General features: G+C 39.0%; 1 protein-coding gene across 2 annotated transcripts in view; it reads right to left on the bottom strand.

The window, feature by feature from the left end:
* The window catches only part of USP9X (ubiquitin specific peptidase 9 X-linked), a 96785-nt gene that overhangs the window by 55008 nt on the left and 21578 nt on the right, over positions 1–20199 (bottom strand). For both annotated transcript variants that reach the window (XM_063393033.1, XM_063393032.1), the window contains exons 2-11: positions 16858–17111; positions 13138–13283; positions 12765–12844; positions 8597–8709; positions 8043–8261; positions 6670–6785; positions 6162–6413; positions 5946–6084; positions 4239–4391; positions 392–496 (exon numbers count right to left, since the gene is read on the bottom strand). In XM_063393033.1, the coding sequence (XP_063249103.1) occupies positions 392–496; positions 4239–4391; positions 5946–6084; positions 6162–6413; positions 6670–6785; positions 8043–8261; positions 8597–8709; positions 12765–12844; positions 13138–13283; positions 16858–16953 (1419 nt within the window). In that variant the 5' untranslated portion in view covers positions 16954–17111. The remainder of the gene's footprint in view (positions 1–391; positions 497–4238; positions 4392–5945; positions 6085–6161; positions 6414–6669; positions 6786–8042; positions 8262–8596; positions 8710–12764; positions 12845–13137; positions 13284–16857; positions 17112–20199) is intronic.

The raw sequence follows: 20199 nt of genomic DNA, 5'->3' as shown, positions 1-20199 counted from the left end.
AAATGCAAAAAGGTATTTAAGATAAATAACTTACTTTATTTGGAAAATTCTAGACTCCTAGGATTTCTAAATGTAACTTTAATACTACAGGCTTCACAGACCTGCATTATCCTGAAGTGTTCAAACCAAAAAACAAAACTGTCTACTAAACAAACATAAGCAGCCTTTGTTTTAGACAGGAAGTAAACAGAAAATCTCACAAGGAGTGCTCATTAAAGAACAGCCCTTCTAGAATTAAATATTATAGACAATTGCTACACATTAAGAAGTCTTTTAACACACAGAAACTGAGCAAATCTAAAAGAAGTAGAAAGAAAGACACTGAAAAAGCCACAAATTTACACACACCCTCACAACCCATTTCCTGAATACAGTCAAAACACAAAATTACCTTAAAACAATCAAACAGGTGATCAAGCTGTTCAGGAGAGAAATCCCAAGCTAATTTTGCGAGGAGATCATGTACATTTTTTACAATGGCTTCATGTTTTCCTGCCTGTCGGGAAGGAAAAAAAAAGAATCCACCAACAATTCCCATTAAGTCAAGCAGCAAGAATTCTACATAGTTTTTTCAGGAAGACTGTTAGAGGTGGCCAGCAAGAAAAGCTGATGCTGTGGGAGCAGCACAGCAAACTGAATACTTCACTGGGAATTCACAATATTTAGATTTCCCTTTTAAGTGTAAGTATTTAAGTGTGCTTTTTGTGTATGCACACAAATATTTATTTAGAGCATAAATACTCCAGCATCAAAATATTTATACTTTTGTTCCTGCTATAAAATCAAGACAGGACAGTGGACAATAAAATCTAAAAGGGTATTTAAACTTACAAACTGGTATTTTAATTTTGTGTTGGGGGGGGTTATGGTTTGGGGTTTTTTTAATAAGAAATTACTTAAAATCCACTTCTGAATTTCACTGAGGTGTTTTAAGGTGTAAAACAATTTTTAGTATTTCTACATAGTTTCTCAGGCTGAAGTACTTCCTTTGTGTTAGTGGATTCAAAGACAACTAAAGCATTCTATTACAAACAAGTTGTTACCAGACAATGTGTTGAAGTCCAGCAACTTTTAAACTTACAAATGGAGCAATGAAACAACTAAGGACAAGATGTTGGGTTTTATATCAGATACAGTTTTAAGTGAGAGTTTGGTGTACATCACAATTTTGACATTTAAGGAGGAACACAATGAGAAAAACTAGCTCCATTTAACTCTGAGCAGGCTGGAAAACACATTCTGTACTTTACATCTGCACTCAAAACCAACAAATTTGGACTATGAGAATTAATAGCTGATTTACTGTAGAAAATTCTCCTGTAAGTGAGAAATAAAAAATACAAAACAAATACCTAGAATACACTGGTTTAATTACATTCTGATGTAATTAATCTTGTACACTATTAAAAATGCATGTATAAGCACTTTTGAAATTCAATTCCTACTAAAAACTTCCATCAGTAATTTAAAACCACAACCAGACAAATAGCTTTGTTACATGCTGTGCCTTGAATTCTTTATAAGTTGCCATAAATTTTTGTTTTAAAAAAAGTGATTTTAAGTAGTAACATTCGTTTTCACATTATGAGTCAGATTACAAGAGGGAGAATTACTAAACCTATAATTCCACTTGACTTTGGAAAACATCACGTAATTTTTTTTTTCCTCTTACCAAACCATTTCCTGGATAGAGAGAAAAACCGAAAGCATGGAGGGCAGAAAGAGCATCTATAACATAACAAATAAAAGGAGAAGTATGGCCAGCTCCTGGGGGGAACAGGAAGTGCAAGAATAAGGCAGGTAACAACCTTGATCTGGGAGGTTTTTAACAGGTCTGGGGAAGCAGAACCAGACAGTGGGAGGAGGTTTGGAACCGGGTGTGTGAGCTGCCAGCTTGCTGCACAGAACAGGGAAATGCTTGTGGAGTTCCAGTTGAATACTCCAGAACGTAAGCCATGAGAGCTCAACCTCTGCCACTCTGTATTTTGTACAGTTGGATCTTTCCCTGCAACTCCAGAGGCTGCAACTTAATGCTTGCATTTAGAGACTCCCAGCAATATTCCTTTAATCAAATACACTCCTATATCGTGAGCACTGGCTTTGTAAGACATGAAATCACCTCAATAAAATGAATACTTAGGTTGCCTTTGACAGGTAAAGCAGCAGAATTGCATTACTTTTAGTAGTACTAAGAGTCTCAGGTGCATGCTCACCCCCTAAACCTGGGCAGAAACACAAGTGCTTGAGCCTGAAAGCAGAACCTCCCCCTGCTGCACTGAGGCCACACTAAAATAGTCTGTTATATAAAGCTACACAGTAAATCAACTCCTCACTACTCAATTTCATGTCCCAGCTGCTCCCAGGAGCAGTCATTTAATAAGAACTTCTAAAAACTACTGTACACAGGGAGTAGTGAAGCAGGTGAAAATCATTCTGTATTAACAGATTTTACTATTCTTAACTTTTAGTCCATTATAATCCCATGGCTAAAGCCACAGTGAAACCATCTACCTGAATAAGAGTTTAGTGTCACACACACAAAAAAAAATACAGGGCAAAATTACAGCCAGAGCACTGCAGCAGCCACCTACCTGAAAGCCTAAGAAGTGAGCAGAGCTGGGTACGTAAGGGCATGGAACATTTCTTCTGAAATTACCCCTATTTATTCCTAATTTTTTTCAACTATTAGGGTGGACTATGCCCATTTTTTAAGGGTTGCACCACGTATTCACATTTTTCTGGAAGGGCAGAAATTTTGACTTATACTTGCTTATCCACATGTCCTATTTCCAAGCACTAGGAGCCAGGTAATTGTCTGGAAGACTGGTTTTTTTTCGAATTTCAGATTTTTTTTCCTCTTATTAAAAGTGAGGCTCTAAAATAGGTAAAAGAGGCTTACTAACAGCAAATTAACCTCTCAAAGTTTTGTCAGGTTTTTTCCCCCACATGTATCTTGTAGTCTGGAAAGATCTACAGACCACAAGCTGAAAACTAACAGTATGATCCCAGACCTTAATTCAAGTAATCTGAGTATTGCTCTGCTACATGATGAAATTTTCTTAACAGGACTTTGGGATAATAAGGAAAGAGTGTATTGAGTTTCAGCCTGTGCAGTTACTGCCATGCTGGAATTGAAGCCTAAGCATGACAAAGTTACTTGCAATGCCAGGGATCTCCCCTACATCACCTGCAGTCCCAAGTGTTTTAAATGTAACCTGAAAATAAATTCATCTAAGCCAAACTGTTATAGTCTCAGAACAGCATGAACAAAATAAACTGTGTTACCAAAATAACCAGACTTGTATTAGCCCTTGTCAAGGTATAACCTAGCTGGCAACTGAGCCCCACAGAGCTGCTCACTCAGCTCTCCACCCCACAGTGCCATGGGGGAAGAGAGCCAGCAGGGTGAAGTGAGAAAACTCAAAACTGATATAACACAATTACTACAGAACCTACTATGGAGAAATTTAACTCTGTCCCTGCCCAAACCAGTACAGCCCTTCCTCCCTTTCTTGGAAAGCAGAATTAGCCTTCCCACACTTTAAATAGACTGGGTTGGGGACTTACTTGTACAATCAGAGTTTCACTACCCATTATTTATGTTTCTATCCTACTTTCTTAATTTTTCTGCATACTCAGTAATTCTCAATGATTTTGTCTCTCCAGCTGCCTAGTCTGTGTGTTTAACTCATGCAGCCCACAGCTAAGGAAGTCCAGCTTCCCTAGTCATATAAGTAAAAAATCCAACATTGCAAAATTTGTAATTTTTCAAGAATAATTATTGCAACACAAGAAAAGGAACTTGCAGTTAAGCAACTTCTAGAACAGTCATTACTATAAGCCTTACTAATCACACTCTGCCCAAGAAAAATTTACACAACTGTGGGGAACTCAGAGACTAGCAACACATTTCTTCATGCATTTTTAAAATACAATGCTATCATGTAGCTTTCTTTGCTCAATGCTGAGGGTTCCTTAATACTTAAAAAGGATCATCTCTGTACCATGTTCTGAACTGTTCCCTCAGGTTTACATATAAGTGTAGCTGACCCCTCCCACTGGAGACATCTGAGATGGCAATTTTAAGTTCCAAGACCCCAAAATCAAACACCATTTCATGTCAACTTTTTCTTTAGCTTTGTCTAACACAGAGTAGAAGCAGCCCAGGTTCTCTTCTGAACACGATATACAAGGAGATGCCTCCTGTGCGGCACCAGACAAGCAGTTGAATTATTTACCTGTGCAGCCCAAATGTTGTCAAGATCCTGCAAAGTGAGAGCTTTCTCTTTGATGACAAACCGGAGAATTTTCTCAAGTTTTTCTACATATTGAGGTTGATGAAGACTATCTCTTAATACAATTGATAAAATGTTGTTCTGCTGGATCCATTCCTGAATATAAAAAGAAAATAGTGCCATCTCAAATTATTCAGGTACCATCATTGGTATTTAAACTTCAAAACAAAAATCCAACCTGTTACAGATTAAAAAAGATGCAGCACAATAGGAGGGCTTTTATCTTTTATTTCCTCTCTCTCTCTCAAAAAAAAAAATCATCATTTAAAATAATCTATTACTGGATTACTATTGGAATCCTCTTCACTGTGTTATCTTAGGGGGACTTTTTTTTTCAGGCATATTAAAATCATGAACTTAGAGCATAAAAATGTTCAAACAATTTCAAACATAAGAAGCCAATGTGAAGAGGAGTTAACTCTTCTATTCACAGAACAAAATTTTCATCTTCCAATTCACAGTCATTAAGTATCAAAACCAAATTGAGACACTTCTAACCCTACTGGTACACCTAAAGCATATTCCATATAAAGGACTTAAGCAAGGACTGAAATATAGAAAAGATTATTTAAGTACTGCCACTTTTAGGTTTTTTGAAATATTTCTAATTGAATCAGAGGCAAATATTCAAGTCATATTTAAGGAGATGCAATTTTCTCAGTGGTGTCACTGACACGGTCAGACCGTTTTGTTCCCAGTGAAGGAAAGCAGGATGTGCTCTGAGCACTGAAGAGAAAACAAACATCCACAGCATCATAATTTCCAACAGTGTCCTTGATTACACTTGGGATATCCAAGCTGGTCTCATTAAATAATGAAATCTGGATGTTTTCAGTTAAAAACACAAGTTTTGTATGAGATGTCAAACTGTAGGAAATGTGTAAAAAAGAGACCCATTTCCTCCTATTGCTTTAAAAAGTCAAAACTGCAATTATTCTTTCTTGTCGGGTGTCCTTTTATGGGTTAGAAACCTCACAACAGGTGGCCAGTCAGAAAGATGGGGCAGAACAGTGTAAAAATCACTTAACACAACTGGATTTCATGAGGTTTAAGAGAAAATAGTTCTTATTTTAGTTTTATAATTGCTCATTTTTATACTTGCCTATACATACATTCAAGCAACAGTATTCAAAATACAAAAATATTAATTAAAACAAAAATGTGGTGTCTAGAATTTTCTGCACCAAAGCGCCCAGCTTCTGAAATGTGAGAAGCAGAGTAGTCACTTAGAACTCTAACGAGAAAAGTTGAAGCACCAAACCCAGACTATATCCTTATTTAAATGACCATTAAATTTTTAGTTAATGTGGCACTGAAATTTCAAATGAATCACACTTGTTTTATCTAGGTTTCTCTGGGTTTTTTAAAACTCTGTATAAAACCTACACTATTCAAGGACTGCTTTGGAGCTATGTTTTTAGCAGCACTGAGAAGTAATTCTCAATAGCAGCTTTGACACAAATACAGCATTTCTTCACAGACAGGCTACTATTAAAGGGCTTTATTACCATCACAAGATACCTAACGTTTCTAACACTGTGTATGAAAATAAACAGTGTGTGCTGGATCCACAATACAGAGCTACTTTCACACTTAGAGTACAGAGAAACAAAATCTACACAATCAACTTCACTGAAAAGAAGCACTTACTGCCATTCTTTCAGCTGTGAGCCACTCCTCCTCTTCAGGATTACCATGTCGATGAGTGTAGTATGACACACTGGATATTACTTTGTTAACTTCATTTAGTGCATTCATTTTACCATTGAAAGAGGAAATTTGTAACAACCTGTGAGAAAAATTTAATGTAAGAAGTGTGGAAAAAAATGTCACCAGTGGCATATTATATTAGGAGTAGCATCTTACCTAAGAATCATTTTTAACCTAAATATTTCTAAATTTTTTACAGTTTCTTCTTGTCCTGGAACTCTTGAAGCTAAGTTCTTTAGAGATTTGATTATCATTGACAGAGCATCATTTTTGGCTTCATTCTTTGCTTCTTTTTTCAGTTCATCATCTGTTAAATTTTCTAAAAACTGTGGAACCATTTCTATAATTGGAAGGAAGTATTTCTTCACTGTATGTAATGTTAAAAATTCAAAACATTGTCCAAATGGCCTAAAAACAAAGAAAAAAAAAAGGAAAGTGTCACAATCAATAATTATGCAATATGATGACTAATAAGGTGCACTTAATTAAAGAAACTCTTATCTACTTAGAAGCACATGAATTGGAGAAGGAAGACACAACTAGCTAAAGAGATGGAGTAAAAGGCAGTGCTTCAATAAAAGTCTAAGCTGTCTGCTAACATAGTATTTTATACTGAGTCCAACTCTTGCAAAAGCATAAATCATTATTTAAAAAAAAAACTTACTTGATGAGAGCTGCAATGATCTGAACATTCAATGCTGATCCACTCATGAATCGATCATGCAAGATCTGAAATCCATTTAATGTGCCAAACTTGTTGATAAGATCTACTAGCCAACCCTGTAATAAAGCAAACAGTTATTTTCTGATATTTACAAAGTACCATCTAGAAATATTTTCAAGTACTTGTTAATAACAAAATTTGCTTTAAAAAAATCTTTACACAACAGTTTATATGTTCAGTTTTACAGAAATGCTCAGAAATAGAAAACAAGACCTTTTCTGTTATCATGTCTAAGAGCAGATGCTGTGTATGAGCTACTCAGAGAAATTTATTAAATACATAGGTATAAAATTGACTATAATTTAGCTCCAGCTTTGGCTGCTAAATTGCTACAGAAAGTCTGACAGTTCTGGTATTTTTTTCTTTGTCCTGGATGTGATAACGCCACATATAAAAACATTAAGAATGCAAAGTAACATTCTTCTAAACACAACTAGCAATGCAAGGGAAGTCCAAGGACACTGGAGTTTTTTATCCTTGGTTCTTGCAAGTCAATAGCCAGGAGTTCCACTAAACAAGAAAAAAAAATTAAAAACTTAACACCCCTCCAGAAAAAGAGAAAATTTTATATATATCTTTATATATGTATATATATATATAAATGTATATAAATAAAAAACATATGGAGAGTATACAGATAAAAAATTCAGTTAACTCCTGAAGTCTTATCAATGCCATTTGGGGATCAGTTCTGAAAACTTCAGACTCAAGAACCAGAATGGATTGCTAATCTTCACTTCCAGTTAAAAAAATAAAACAACAAAACAAAACTCCAAGAAACCACAAAAACAAACAACAAAAAACCAAAAAGCCCAAACCTTCAATATCCCCCAAAACAAAACCCAACCAAACCAAAGTCACTGAAAAAAACACACTGACAGTAGTATCTCATGTCCAATCAAAAACATTTCTTCCATCATTGGAAACTGCAAGGGAGGAGAGAAAATTCCTACTTTATCACACAATCATCTCCTCAAAATGTGTCACCCACAAAATTTCATGTTAAGTGAGAAGGTAAATTCTTCAAGTGGCAAATGCAAGTAAGCCAAGGAGCACAGTAGGAATGGCACTCCAGCAGAGTTGTGCCAGCTCACCATAGAAACACGTGACACAGTTTGATTGTGGACCAAAGACAGAAGAGTTAGAAGGGGAAATGTACATTAATCAGGAGTCATAAGCAGCAGGACATCTAAGTGATAGAGAGAATGAGGAAGGCTTTTGCCCCTCCCCCTGCAAACACTTCTTTACAGCTGCTGTGTCATTAGGTAACACTGCAGAGAATAAAATACCTGTGTCAGGAAAGGCTCTCATACCTTTGGTGATCGTGGGTCAGGAGGACGGGCATAAAGTTCATCCTCAGCGAGCTGGACTCCTGCAGGAACAGTTTCTGAGGGACGAGTACCATTGTACAGGTGGAATTTGCAGTGAGGATTTAAGGCCATGGCAAGAAGTTCAAGAAGGGGAAACCAGTCTTGGGACAGCTTGGCCACACAGAGTTCTACTAGTCGATGAGTGTTGTTAATAATACATCTCTGTTAATAAAGAAAAGAACAAGTAAGAATGCAGCAGGGGACTGTACAATCACTATGAACTATAAACTTGGAACATACACGGTTTCAGTCCTCCCCAAATCATGTCTCCTGTTTTATTTTCTTCCAAAACACTGGAGGCAATAAAATGAAACACTGACAGAAAGTTGACTCCCCATTGCCTGTCCAGATCCATGCATACAAGAGTTTTCTCACAACTCACACTTTGAGTTTCAAAGATTAGATCCAGTTTTTACAGTCTCTCACTAATCACAAAGGCAGTCTCCTTCCTTATTTAAATCACCAGGCTCTTCACAAACACAACTTTAAAAACTCACATGAATCTCAAACTTCCAGCCGCTCACTGCCTCATCTGTAAGGATTTTTGTGAAGGATATTGTTAACCCATCTCGAAAAAATCGCTGGCATGCTTCACTTTTGACATCAAGGCCTATTTAAAACAAGAAAGAATAACAAACTATTAGACATGGAATTTCATTACTTGTTACATGAACACTTTAAATGCTGAAAGCAGAGATTTGGTGTGCTGGCGTTGGTAAGTTCTCCTCAGTATCTCATACAGGGCTGTGTTCTGATCTGGGCTGGAAACAGTGTTGGTAGCCCAGGGATTTTTTCTTCACTGCTGAGCAGCGCTTCCAGATCCGAGAGTTTCCTGCTTCTCACACCACCCTGCCCCAGGAAGTGAGCTCGGGGTGCACAGGGATCAGGGAGGGGACACAGTCAGGACAGCTGAGCCTAAAGGGCCACAGGGACATCCCAGACCACACTGGTGTCATGATCAGCCTGCAGAGCTGAGGAAGAAGGAAGGGGGGATGTTAGAAGTGATGCTGTTTGTCTCCCCAAGTCACTGTTACACATGATGGAGCCCTGCTGTCCTGGGGATGGCTGAACACCTGCCCACCTATGGGAAGTGGTGTGTGAATTCCTTGGTTTGCTTTGCTGGCACACAAGGCTTTTGTTTTATCTGTTAAACTGTCTTTATCCCAATCCATGATTTTTTAACTTTTGCCTTTCTGATTCTCTCCCCCATTGCAGCAGAGGGACAGTGAGCAAGTGGCTGTGTGATGCTGAATTGCTGGCTGGGGTTAAATCACAAAATTTGGACTTCAAACATTTGATGTTTAAACTTTCAGAATTGATTTTAAAGAAGTCTTGGATGAAAACAAACTTGCATAAGCTTAAATGGACAAAAACTGGATGGATTAATGTTCTAGTAAAGCCACCACAAAAAATTACACTCCTTGACATAATTTCAAAATTGTTTTTAAAAACATGTGATCTGGGCTGGTTTTTTCCCCATGTTTAAAACATACTTTGATAGATATACTAGCAAAAATAACACTACGTACTATCTTTATCTTCCATTCTTCTTTATGTTCTCTCTTATCTACTTGCTAACAGCAAAACCAGTGAGTGAAGAGGGCTAAAAATAATCATTTCAAGGAAATGCAGAAGATACAGCTTCAGTAAGGAACTCAGTAGTGGTCCCACAGAAAGGCAGACAAATCATCTTGAGAGAGATGGAGATGGTCTTCAGGTAGTAGCAATGGTAGTAACAACTCCCACTCCTGGGGTGGCCTAACTTTTGGATGCACATGTGCCCATCCACACACTGATTTTTTTTTTTTTGTCATTAGAGCCTTCCTCTCTTTCCCATTCCATGCAATTCATCAAAAACACAGATTTGGGATCAAGTCTGAAGGTTTATACTGTGTAGTGAAATCTCATTTCAGTTTAAGTAACTTATAAATTCCAGAAGTGGCCTTGCATCTTGCTTGCATGTGTCACATTGGAAATTTCTGGTGCCATGTTAAAAACTGAGTGTAAATGTTAGGAGCAATAAAATCCTTTTGAAAAAAAGAGTGGAGAATATTCTTGCCTATAAAAAAACCAAAACCTTAAAACAAACCATTTTTTAATCTTTAAATTTATAGTTTCCAATTCACTACAACGTTTATTTCTGGAGCAAATCTCATTACTGAAAATACTCTGTAAGTATTCCAGATTCATTGTGAAGATAAACATCAGTCTAGCTATTAAGCACTATTTTTCAAATAGGTTTTCTTCTATTAGCAAGTAACTCCAGACTATCTGTTGATAGTTTCATGGCTCATTGTTTAACAAAGAATAATAGATTGATGCCTACTCATAAAAAGAGAATTTTCCATAAATGGGTGCATCTGCCAGGAATAATGCAAGTCACAGTCTAACAGGATTCACACTACTCTGTAAATTTGCACCTTTCACTTGAAGGTGCTAATGCTGACATTTCATTCATATATGTACTTTCATCTAGTTCAGTTATGCCCCTTTCAATTGTAGTTCCTGAAAAGATTTAAAGATCATGCAAATATCACTTTTATTTTATAGCCAGGGTCACAAAGAGGTAGCTATGCTGCAGTCACCCCAGAATGCTGATGGCCATTGCCCGTGTTGGCAATAAAAGCTGTCTAAGAGCCCCAATCACAAGAAAATGGTGCTTGACAAAAATATGCAGTGAGGTCTTCCTAGGTTTTGTTGCTTCACAATTTAAATAAGATACAGTCAGAAATACAGAGTTTATGTAATTCAAGAGCTGGTTATTTTTCAATCTGTCCTTTCATTTCCTCCTTCTGGAAACAGATCTTGTCAGAATATGAAAAATTCCCATAGACAGGTAGCCAATTTTAGGAGTCCAATTTTAGATGTTATGGAGATAATGGAGCAGTTTAATCTATTAAGAAATACACACAACAGAACCATTTATATTGCTTCTCTATATATACCCCACTCTCAAACAGTGTCTGCCAAGCTCTGAGCTACCAAAACAGTGTCAGTTACACCAAGTTACACCCTATCATATTCCTTGGGAACTGGAAGTTATTTAAAAGGAACCACCTTAGCCATCATGTAACCTCAAGTAGCAAAAAACTCCCCAAAAATCTAGGATGTAGCTGTAAAGATAACACAGTCAACAACTACTTCTAAGAGCTTTCCTTGTTTTCTCCTTATCCAATAATCCTTGTGTATACTCATAGGAATTCATCTAGAGGGCAAGGGGAAACGTAATTAAGTAGCAACACAAAAGTACTTTTTAAATTGCACACCAACAACTTCATAAAAATCTAAGGGCGAAAGCATATGAATAAATTTCCACTGTTTGTCACAACTTCAAGAGGAAAAACAAGCTTTTCTTTTGGGGAATTTTCAACTAAGCCTAATGCTTTGGGGAAGACATTGATGTCAGGAGTAGCTAGAAATCTCATTCTGCTCTTATTACTTCACTGCATTGACAGCTTTTAGGTTTTGGGGTTTGTTTTTTTTTAAGGTGACTGAACAGCTGGCAGAACATACATCTCCTCTCTCACAAATCACAGGCAGATAATTTCTTTTTACTGCACTGTTCCAACAAGGCCGACACAAAGGTGGCTGCACTCTCTCTTGAAAAGCTGGCATTTTTTTTCCTTCAGAACAGATGTGATCCCTTGAACATCCTACACTTGCTTGAGGCTTCCTGCCAGACCCAGCTACACATGAAGTCACCAATTCCAAGCACAACTACAGCTGTTAAATCAGTGTTGGCAACAATATGTCACTATCCTGTGCTGGATCATAAGGATGCACGCTAACTTTTGTTCCTCCACAGAGTACTCGAAAGCAAAAAAGACTTAACAGTCAAGACAACCCAGAATATCATGACCATAATCAGCTTTTTAGTCTTAAAGCTGCCTAAGACTAACAGTTATTAACGTGGAAATGAAGTTGTCCTGGGCCAGCACCTATGCAGACGAGCGAGCAGACACTTTGTATGAAACTATATTCGAAACACAAAGAGCTGGTAAATGTAGATATCCTAAAAAATTATTTTGCTGTCACTCTTGCTATTACTCAAACACAGGTGACCTCCCAGGAGAACAGAACTTTCCAGAACACATGGCAAACCTGTCAAAATCTGACCAGAACAAATTTAACAAACACATACACTGTCCTGATATGGAACTCTCTTACTCCCAAGCCAGACACCAGCAAGCACTGGTAGGACTATTAGTCTAAGCCATGCTGTTTAAAATGCTAACTTTTCTCTGATATTCCTAAAAGTATACATGTGCCAAATCCAACAAAAAATTATGGCATGACATTTGAAAGCTGGACTAGAAACTTATTAAAAAATAAAAACAACTAGAATTCTTTGAGTTTTAGCATCTGCTATAAAGACCAAACCCACTACTTTCGATATCAAAGTGAATACAGAAAACAGGTATGACAGGAATGACAGGATTTTTACGTCTCTGAGCTTATTCAACTTCCCTACTCATGCTAAGGCACCTACTTCTATCTACATTAATGGCTTTTTTAAAGCTCTCATCTGTGAAGATTTTGCATAGCACTCTGACATAATCTTCAAGACTAGGGTTGTAACAGAATTTATTAAAAAATTTTTAAGCCTTCACCAGGAATTCAAAAGAAGAAAAAAATCTTTGCAATAATCAAACGTCTTTCAGTTACCTTTTTTACTTAGGTCAATAGCAGCTTCTAGAAGAACTTCTAATTCCCCCTTCGGCAATACAGGAACAACCCATCGAGGCCTATATTCAAAAACAAACAAACCCAAGTTCAATTGTGCTTCCGAAAAGTCAAGAATTCTTGCCCCATTGTAATGCTTTTAAATATAGGCTCAGTATATAAATTTTTAAATGCCTTGATGAATATTACACTAACCAACCCAAACAAAAATGCTAAGCTTCTTTCTCTTTACAACTTTAACCCATCAAAGAAAGCATTTCAATAAATCCAGTGAAACAAAGATACAAAAATTCTGATTCCACTATCAAGATGTTTGCACAAATCATCTACACCTTGTCAAAAAGTGTGAGAATACCTGTTGATCATGTCATCCAACTTTGCCAGGTCTGTGTGTGGAAATGCAGGCTCCTCATCTTCAAGCTGGGGTGGAGCATCAGCTTGGCCCTGCTCATCAGGCGGGGTAGCTGGGGAGTTCTCATTGGAAGAATCAGGTGAAGAAGTCTAAAATTGGGATGAAAAATACTTTAAATACTACCTGCACCTGTTTTGGCAGTTTTCTGTCATAATGTATTCCAAACAATCTGCTCAAGTACGAATCAATATAAAATATTTTGATTTCAGATTAACAAAAAACAGAGCATAAAATGTGCTATATTTTTTCTGTCTTGGCAGTTTAAAAATCAAGCTACTTTCCCAGTGAAGAAAGTGGGGGTTTTTTGGTAACAGCTTCTACTTTCCGCAATAATTTTTCCAAGAAGTGAAATAAATGCACTGAAGCTCCAGTTTTTACAAATCTTGTCCAGAAAAGTTGATTACTTTAAGTAGCGAAATAGTTTTCAATAAAAACACAGAAGAAAACAACCATGAAAAACACTTTCTTAAAGAGTTGGCTAAAAATGAGTGTCTCACTACTGTAACCATCTCCTTATCAACCTCGAAGAACAATGATTGTTAAATCCACTTTGATGGGTCATGCAAAAAAATACATTTTGCAGAAGTCACTTATTATTCACAGAAACAGTGTGAACTGACAGTAAGAGCAAGACTTAGGAAGACAAAACCTCAAGAACATTTTTCACCTGCTGCACCACATCTGGTTGGCAGTGAGTATTATTTTCCTCCTAGTAGCCTGAAGGGTGCTGGGTTTTGGATATGTGACCAAAACAGCACTGGGAACACACCAGTGTTTTGTCTGTTGGTGAACAGTGCTGGCACAGATTCAAGGCCTGTTTTTCTCTTTGGTAACTCCTGTCAGAACTCAGACACAGGCAGGAGATACCATGAGGTGGAAGCAGGAGAGGCCACCTGGGATGCTGTCAGAGTATGAAGAAATGCAATGAGGAAAGCCAAGGCTCATTTGTAATTAAACCTGGCTAAGGATGTCAAGGGTAACAGCAAGGGCTTCTCAAATACATCATAACCAAAATAAATACATGGGGAAATGTGGTCCTGTTGCTGCCTCTGCCAGGAGACCAGGGAGGAGGTCTAGAGGAAGGAAGTTTCTTTTGGTTGAGAAGACTGGGTAGAGACCATGTAATTAAACTTGATATCCACAGTCTATGGGCCCTGATGGGATGCACCCCCCAGTGCTCAGAGAACTGCTGGAACCACAGCGAGGCAGGAGAGGCGCGTGAGGGCTGGAAGAAAGCAAATGTCGCCCCTTCAGTCCTCAGTAAGGGCAAGATGCCGGACTCAGGGAACTAGTGGCCAGTCAGCCTCACTTCAACCCTGGGAAATGTGACAGAATAGTTCACTCTGGAGGCCACCTCTATCCACATGGAAGACAGGAAGATGATCAGGAGAGGTCAGCATGGATTCACTAGAAGTAAATAATGCGTGACCACCCTGATTCCTTTCCACACTGAAACAACTTCCTGGATGGATGAGAGGAGAGCAGGGGATGTCTGCCTCAGCTTCAGCAAGGCTCTGACACTGTCTCACAAACTCAAGAAGCGAGGACAGGGTGAGCACACAGTGAGCTGGATTGAGAACTGGCAGATCCCAGAGGTTGGCAATCAGTGGCACAGGGTCCAGTTGGAGGCCTGTCACCAGTGGTGGTCCCCAAGGTTCAATACCTGGCCCAGGACTGTTTAACTTACTCATCAATGACCCGGGTGAGGGCAGATGGCTCCTCAGTGAGTTCTCTGGTAACACAAGGCTGGGAGGAGGAGCCAATACCCCAGAGAGGTGTGCAGCCCTTGGCAAGGACCTCAACAAGATGGAGAGATGGGCAGAGAATCTCCTGAAATCCAGCAAAGGCAAATGCAGGTCCTGCACTGGGGAAGAACAACCCCAGGCACCAGGACAGGCTGGGCCTGACCTGCTGGGGAGCAGCTCTGGGGAGAAGGACCCGGGGGCCCTGGTGGACAATGAGCTGTCCCTGAGCCAGCACCGTGTCCCTGTGGCCAAGAGGATCAATGGATCCTGGGGTGCATTAGGGAGAGCACTGCCAGCAGGGCAGGGAGGGGATCCTGCCCCTCTGCTCAGCCCTGCTGAGGATCACCTGGAGAGCTGTGTCCAGTTTGGGGCTCGTAAGTACAGGAGAGATGTGGAGCTCCTGGAGAGGGTCCAGCAGAGAGTGGCGAAGATGAAGAAGGAACTGAAACATCTCACTGAGGAAAGGCTGAGGGGACTGGGCCTATCTGACCTGCAGATGGCTAAGAAGGAACCTCATCAGTATCTACAGAAAGGTGTCAGGATGGAGGCATCTGTTAGGATTGGCAGACCAGCCTCTGCTTGGTGATGCCCAACAATAGGACAAGAGGTAACAGGCAAAAACTGAAACACAGAAATTTCACCTGAACATGAGCATGAACTTAACAGTGAGGCTGACTAAGCACTGGAACAATTGCCCTGAGAGGCTGTGGAGTCTCCTCCTCTGCAGATATATTGTCTGGTCACAATTCCCAGTAAGGTGGTCTAGGGAAACCTGATTGAGCACGCAGTCTGGATTAGTTGATCACCAGTTGTCCCTTCGAACCTCACCCATCCTGTGATCCTCACTTTGCCCCCAGTAGTAGCAGGGCAAGAGGCTGGGAGGGGACACAGCTGGGAGAGCTGACCTGAAATGACCCAAAGGATTCTCCATGCCACAGAGCGTCACACTTGGCAATAAAACAAAGGGGTTTTTTTCCCAAGGCAGCTGTTGCTTGGGGACTGCTTGGGCATCCATCAGCTGGTAGTGAGTGATGGCACTTGCATCACTTGTTTCCCCCTATCCCTTAATTTATTAAGCTGCATTCATCTCAGCCCAAACAGTTTCTCACTTTTTCCTTTCAGTTCTCTCCCCCATCCCACTAAGGCAGAGGGAGTCAGCAACAGTGGAGACTTCCTTGGCACTTCAGGGCCAGCCCACCCCACATATCAAAGTACAATTCACTCTCAGGAAGGAGCAATCACTAAACCTTATGGTATTAAAAAAATACCATCTTCATACTGAATTAAATAATAAAGCGTGATTCTTCACTTAAATGGTTTTACATGACATTGTTTAAAAGCATCTTTTCTGGTATTTTTTTCCCCCCACAAAAAAGAATCCTTAAACTGTGATGCAATATATGAAAGCTTTTGCTTTTCTTCTGAAAGCAAGGAACATGAGAAGCTGCTCAGGAAGTCAAGTACAATGAACAGAGACCCGGATGCAGCTGCTCTGGAAGGGCTGATACCTGAGCAAGCTGCTTCACCCAGAAAGTGCTTTTGCAGAACTGAGCAGAAACCAAACTCACAGATGCAGTGTGGTTTTACCAATCTGTGGCAAGTTCTACAATGTGGTTCTGAGGAAGCTTCTGGTATTAATTCAAGAAGGCTTCTTATCCAGAACAGGTATGCTTGAAAGAATAATGCCACTACCTGAAAAGGGAGCATTTTTTGCAATGCCATGCTCTCTAACCATATTTACTTTGCCAATACCACTGCCTTCAACCCTCAAAATATTGTTGTACTTCCAGACATGCACACAAAAATGTCTAGCTTAACTAGAGATCTCCAGAAATAGACAAATTCAAATAATTCAGGAACACTATTTCTAAGGAACAAATTCCTTTATTTTCAGATGAATTGATTGTTAATACCATACCTGATTCTGCTGGAGGGGAGGCTGGGACTGTCCATCAGGAGCCTGGCCCTGGCTGTCATTCCCTCCTACCGGAGAGCCACGAGTCGTGGCTGTCATACTCGACACAGGGCAGATCTTTGCAATTTTGTCTGCTTATGTAGTTGATGTGAGAGAAGAAATTATAGTCCACTTAGTAAAGTTGAAGTACCAGCATATGTTTGCCTTAAAAAGCTCCAACTCAAGAACATGCCATCTTGCAGAGACCATTGCATAACCTACAGGGGAAAAAAAAAGACAATGTCCTGTATTAACACATGAATGGAAACACAATCCACACCTGTAAAAGAATATTATAGAAACAAATACACTGCTATAGAGAATCTTCTATTTTAGACTTAGTATTTCTTTTTGTTGAATACAACTGACAAAGTCACAAATGAAATATTTAACATTACTTTAATGTTCTAAGTAAAAATTACAGATATAATCACCTTTACACCATTGGGAAACTGACTCTTTCCAAATGTGTGGCTGTTTACTCTGTCTTCAGAGTAAATGTGTGCAGCTGTTTACTCTCTTTGTGCCTGAATTCCTACAGTAGATTCTCCATCTGAATTCATGGTGCTGCTCAAGGTCTATGTAGAAATGACCTGATTAAGAGCCTAAAAAGTCAAATTTTAATCTCTTCCAATACTCTCCTCCTAACACTGTCTAACTGCAGATGCCAGAGGGAGTCAAGAGACTGATTCTGCCTCAGCTGAGACTAACAGAGACCCTGCAGCCAAACTCCTCTTAGCACATCAGTATTCACCCAGGGAATTTGACCTGTATTCCCTGTATCCAGCATGTGCCCAAGAAAGCCTGGGTCCACTGGCCATTCAGCCCCGCTACCAAGCCCATCACATCCCCTCCAAGTGGTTTAGCAGATTATATGAAGAAAATGGTGACATCAGATTTGTTGGACTTGTAATGATATCCCAACAGCTCCATATTCAACATACCAAACAGCTCCATATTGAAACACAACATATAGTTGTGTTTCAACTTCACTGGGTTATACACAGACAAAAGAGTTGCATTAAGTTATAACAGCAATTCCACTCTATACCACCAAGCATTGTATAACCACAGAAGCTGAACTGTAATTTCCCAGAGCAACTCAGACTTCCAAGCACCACATAAAACAAAAACAGTTCTCAGAAAGTTAAAAAGCCAAGTAAGGTGATACAAGGAGTTGTATGAGCTTCCAGCAAGATGCATTTGGCAGTGCTGAGTTCCTGCTCCAACCACCAAAACCTCAAGTTAACAACTGGAGTGAAATTTCTGATGTAACACTATGCATATTCCTAAGTGTTTTATAATGATGTTTCATCTCAAGTTGAGTTTCAAGGCTGTTATCTTTCTCCGAGACACTTTAAGATCTTTTCTTACATTGTGTAAATTTGCAAGGCATTACATATACAATAAAAATTGACTGAATACAGTCTAACTCCTCTGCTCAGTCTCCAATATTAACAGCACCACAAACTTAGAGATCTCTAATAATGTCACTAGAATAATGTTCACTTTTGAATAAAACTGTACTGTTTCAAAACAGTCCATTGTAATCCATCTCCAGCTTACATAATTCATATTCATAAGGCTTAGTAAGCCTACTAAGTCCAGAACAAATGCATTACCAACTCAAAACTCACTTTAGGAAGAAACTGATTTTTGATAAGCAATTTTTAAAATGAATGTATTTGGTATTTAATCTGCATTTTCTTAAAAATGGCCTCCTGAGTATTTAATTGTTTTCTACTAATGTTTATAAAGATCACTAAGTAGAAAGTACCAGCAAGAGTAAGTTTTGTGCCACATACATAACCATACACACACACTGCAGTCTACTGCAGTTCAATGCAGTCAGTTCCCCTGCACTACCTGATGGAGGTTTCAAGGTACTCACACAAACCAGTGAAATCAAACTGCTGCCAGCTCACACTGACTGCACTCTTCCGCAGCCCCAAGCCAACCACCATAATAAACTTTCCTTAATCACCACCATTCTTCCCTAAAAGGGCTGGGTCACACAGCAGCCACGTTGAATTCTTGAGCTGGCATAAGGAGCAGGCAGCAAAGAAGCAGGGAAAAGGTAAAACAGCTCCTTTCAGCAGCAATCCTGGTCCAGGCTGGCTTAAACTGCAGGCAGAAGTGTCCCCCAGCAGCTGCGGTTCCACTACAGCTGACGCCAAGGACAAATTGCTTGATCTCATCTCTTCCCCATTCTGATGTTTTGGACTGAATTATCATGAAGTGAGCTGGTTCAGAGTACTAAAGGAAACAACAACAAAACCCCACCAAATGTACAAAGACTGATTTTTTTCAGTTTCTTTAATTATCTAAAGTGGTGTACTGCAAGGCCAGAGAGTATTTACCCTAATGCCAGCCAGGGAAGCAGGACAAACTGCAGCTCTCCTGTCAGACTGACTGACATTAGTGTGAATTTACCCTCAGATTTTGCCTCTGTGCTTAGCTGAAGGATGTGGGAAAAGCATTCTTGTAAATTCTATTCTGCTCAAGGCAAGCAGCACAACTTAACGAGGAGATACAAGAAGGCTACTACTGAAATAGCCAATTTACTCAAAATCTTGCAAATTCATAGAATGAAACAAAATCTAAGAAAAATACTATGAATTTTGTAGTAGATGCTAGTAAATACAAAACATTTACATGAAGGACTAATATAATTTTTTCTTATTATTATTTAGGGATTGTTTGCTTAAGAGTCTAATTCTCCATGCATATTACTTAATTTACATTCCCAAGAAAAGTGTATTTCAGGGCTTCCACAGAATTTCACTTGTCTTAGTCATGTGCATTAGACAAGGCAAAGTTCCTAAGACAGTTCATCACTTCTCCCTCCAAATTTGTGGGATGTCCTCAAGACACACAATAATAACTTCAAGTTATGCTGCAGCTAACCAAAAAGGCTCCATCTCCAATAAATCATCTGACTGCTTCTTGTAGTATCTGCATGTTCTCAATTGCAGGGATATCCCTGTTCAGGTATTTTCCTTTTAATTACAGAATATACAAACATACTTTCATAAATGCAATCATAATCCAATTCATGCAATTTAACCAGTATTAGAAGGCAGAGGTTTACCAGTCCTGTTTTCAGCCACTCATTTACCATTTGTTTCAGAGGAAACATCAAACTGCATGCCCACAGAGAACACACCACTGCTTTAATCTCTCTAGAACTAATTAACCATGAAACCTTGAATTCCCATCACTTCTTTAATTCAGACTATTCAATTTCAATTTTTTTAGAGTTACAACACACCAAGGCACAGTTTGGCTCAGCTCAAGAACAGCCTT

Source organism: Prinia subflava, chromosome 3 (assembly GCF_021018805.1).
Source record: "Prinia subflava isolate CZ2003 ecotype Zambia chromosome 3, Cam_Psub_1.2, whole genome shotgun sequence".
In the NCBI taxonomy this organism is placed as follows: domain Eukaryota; kingdom Metazoa; phylum Chordata; class Aves; order Passeriformes; family Cisticolidae; genus Prinia; species Prinia subflava.
Note: the sequence above shows the minus strand (reverse complement) of the source record. Positions and strands in the feature narration are given on the sequence as shown.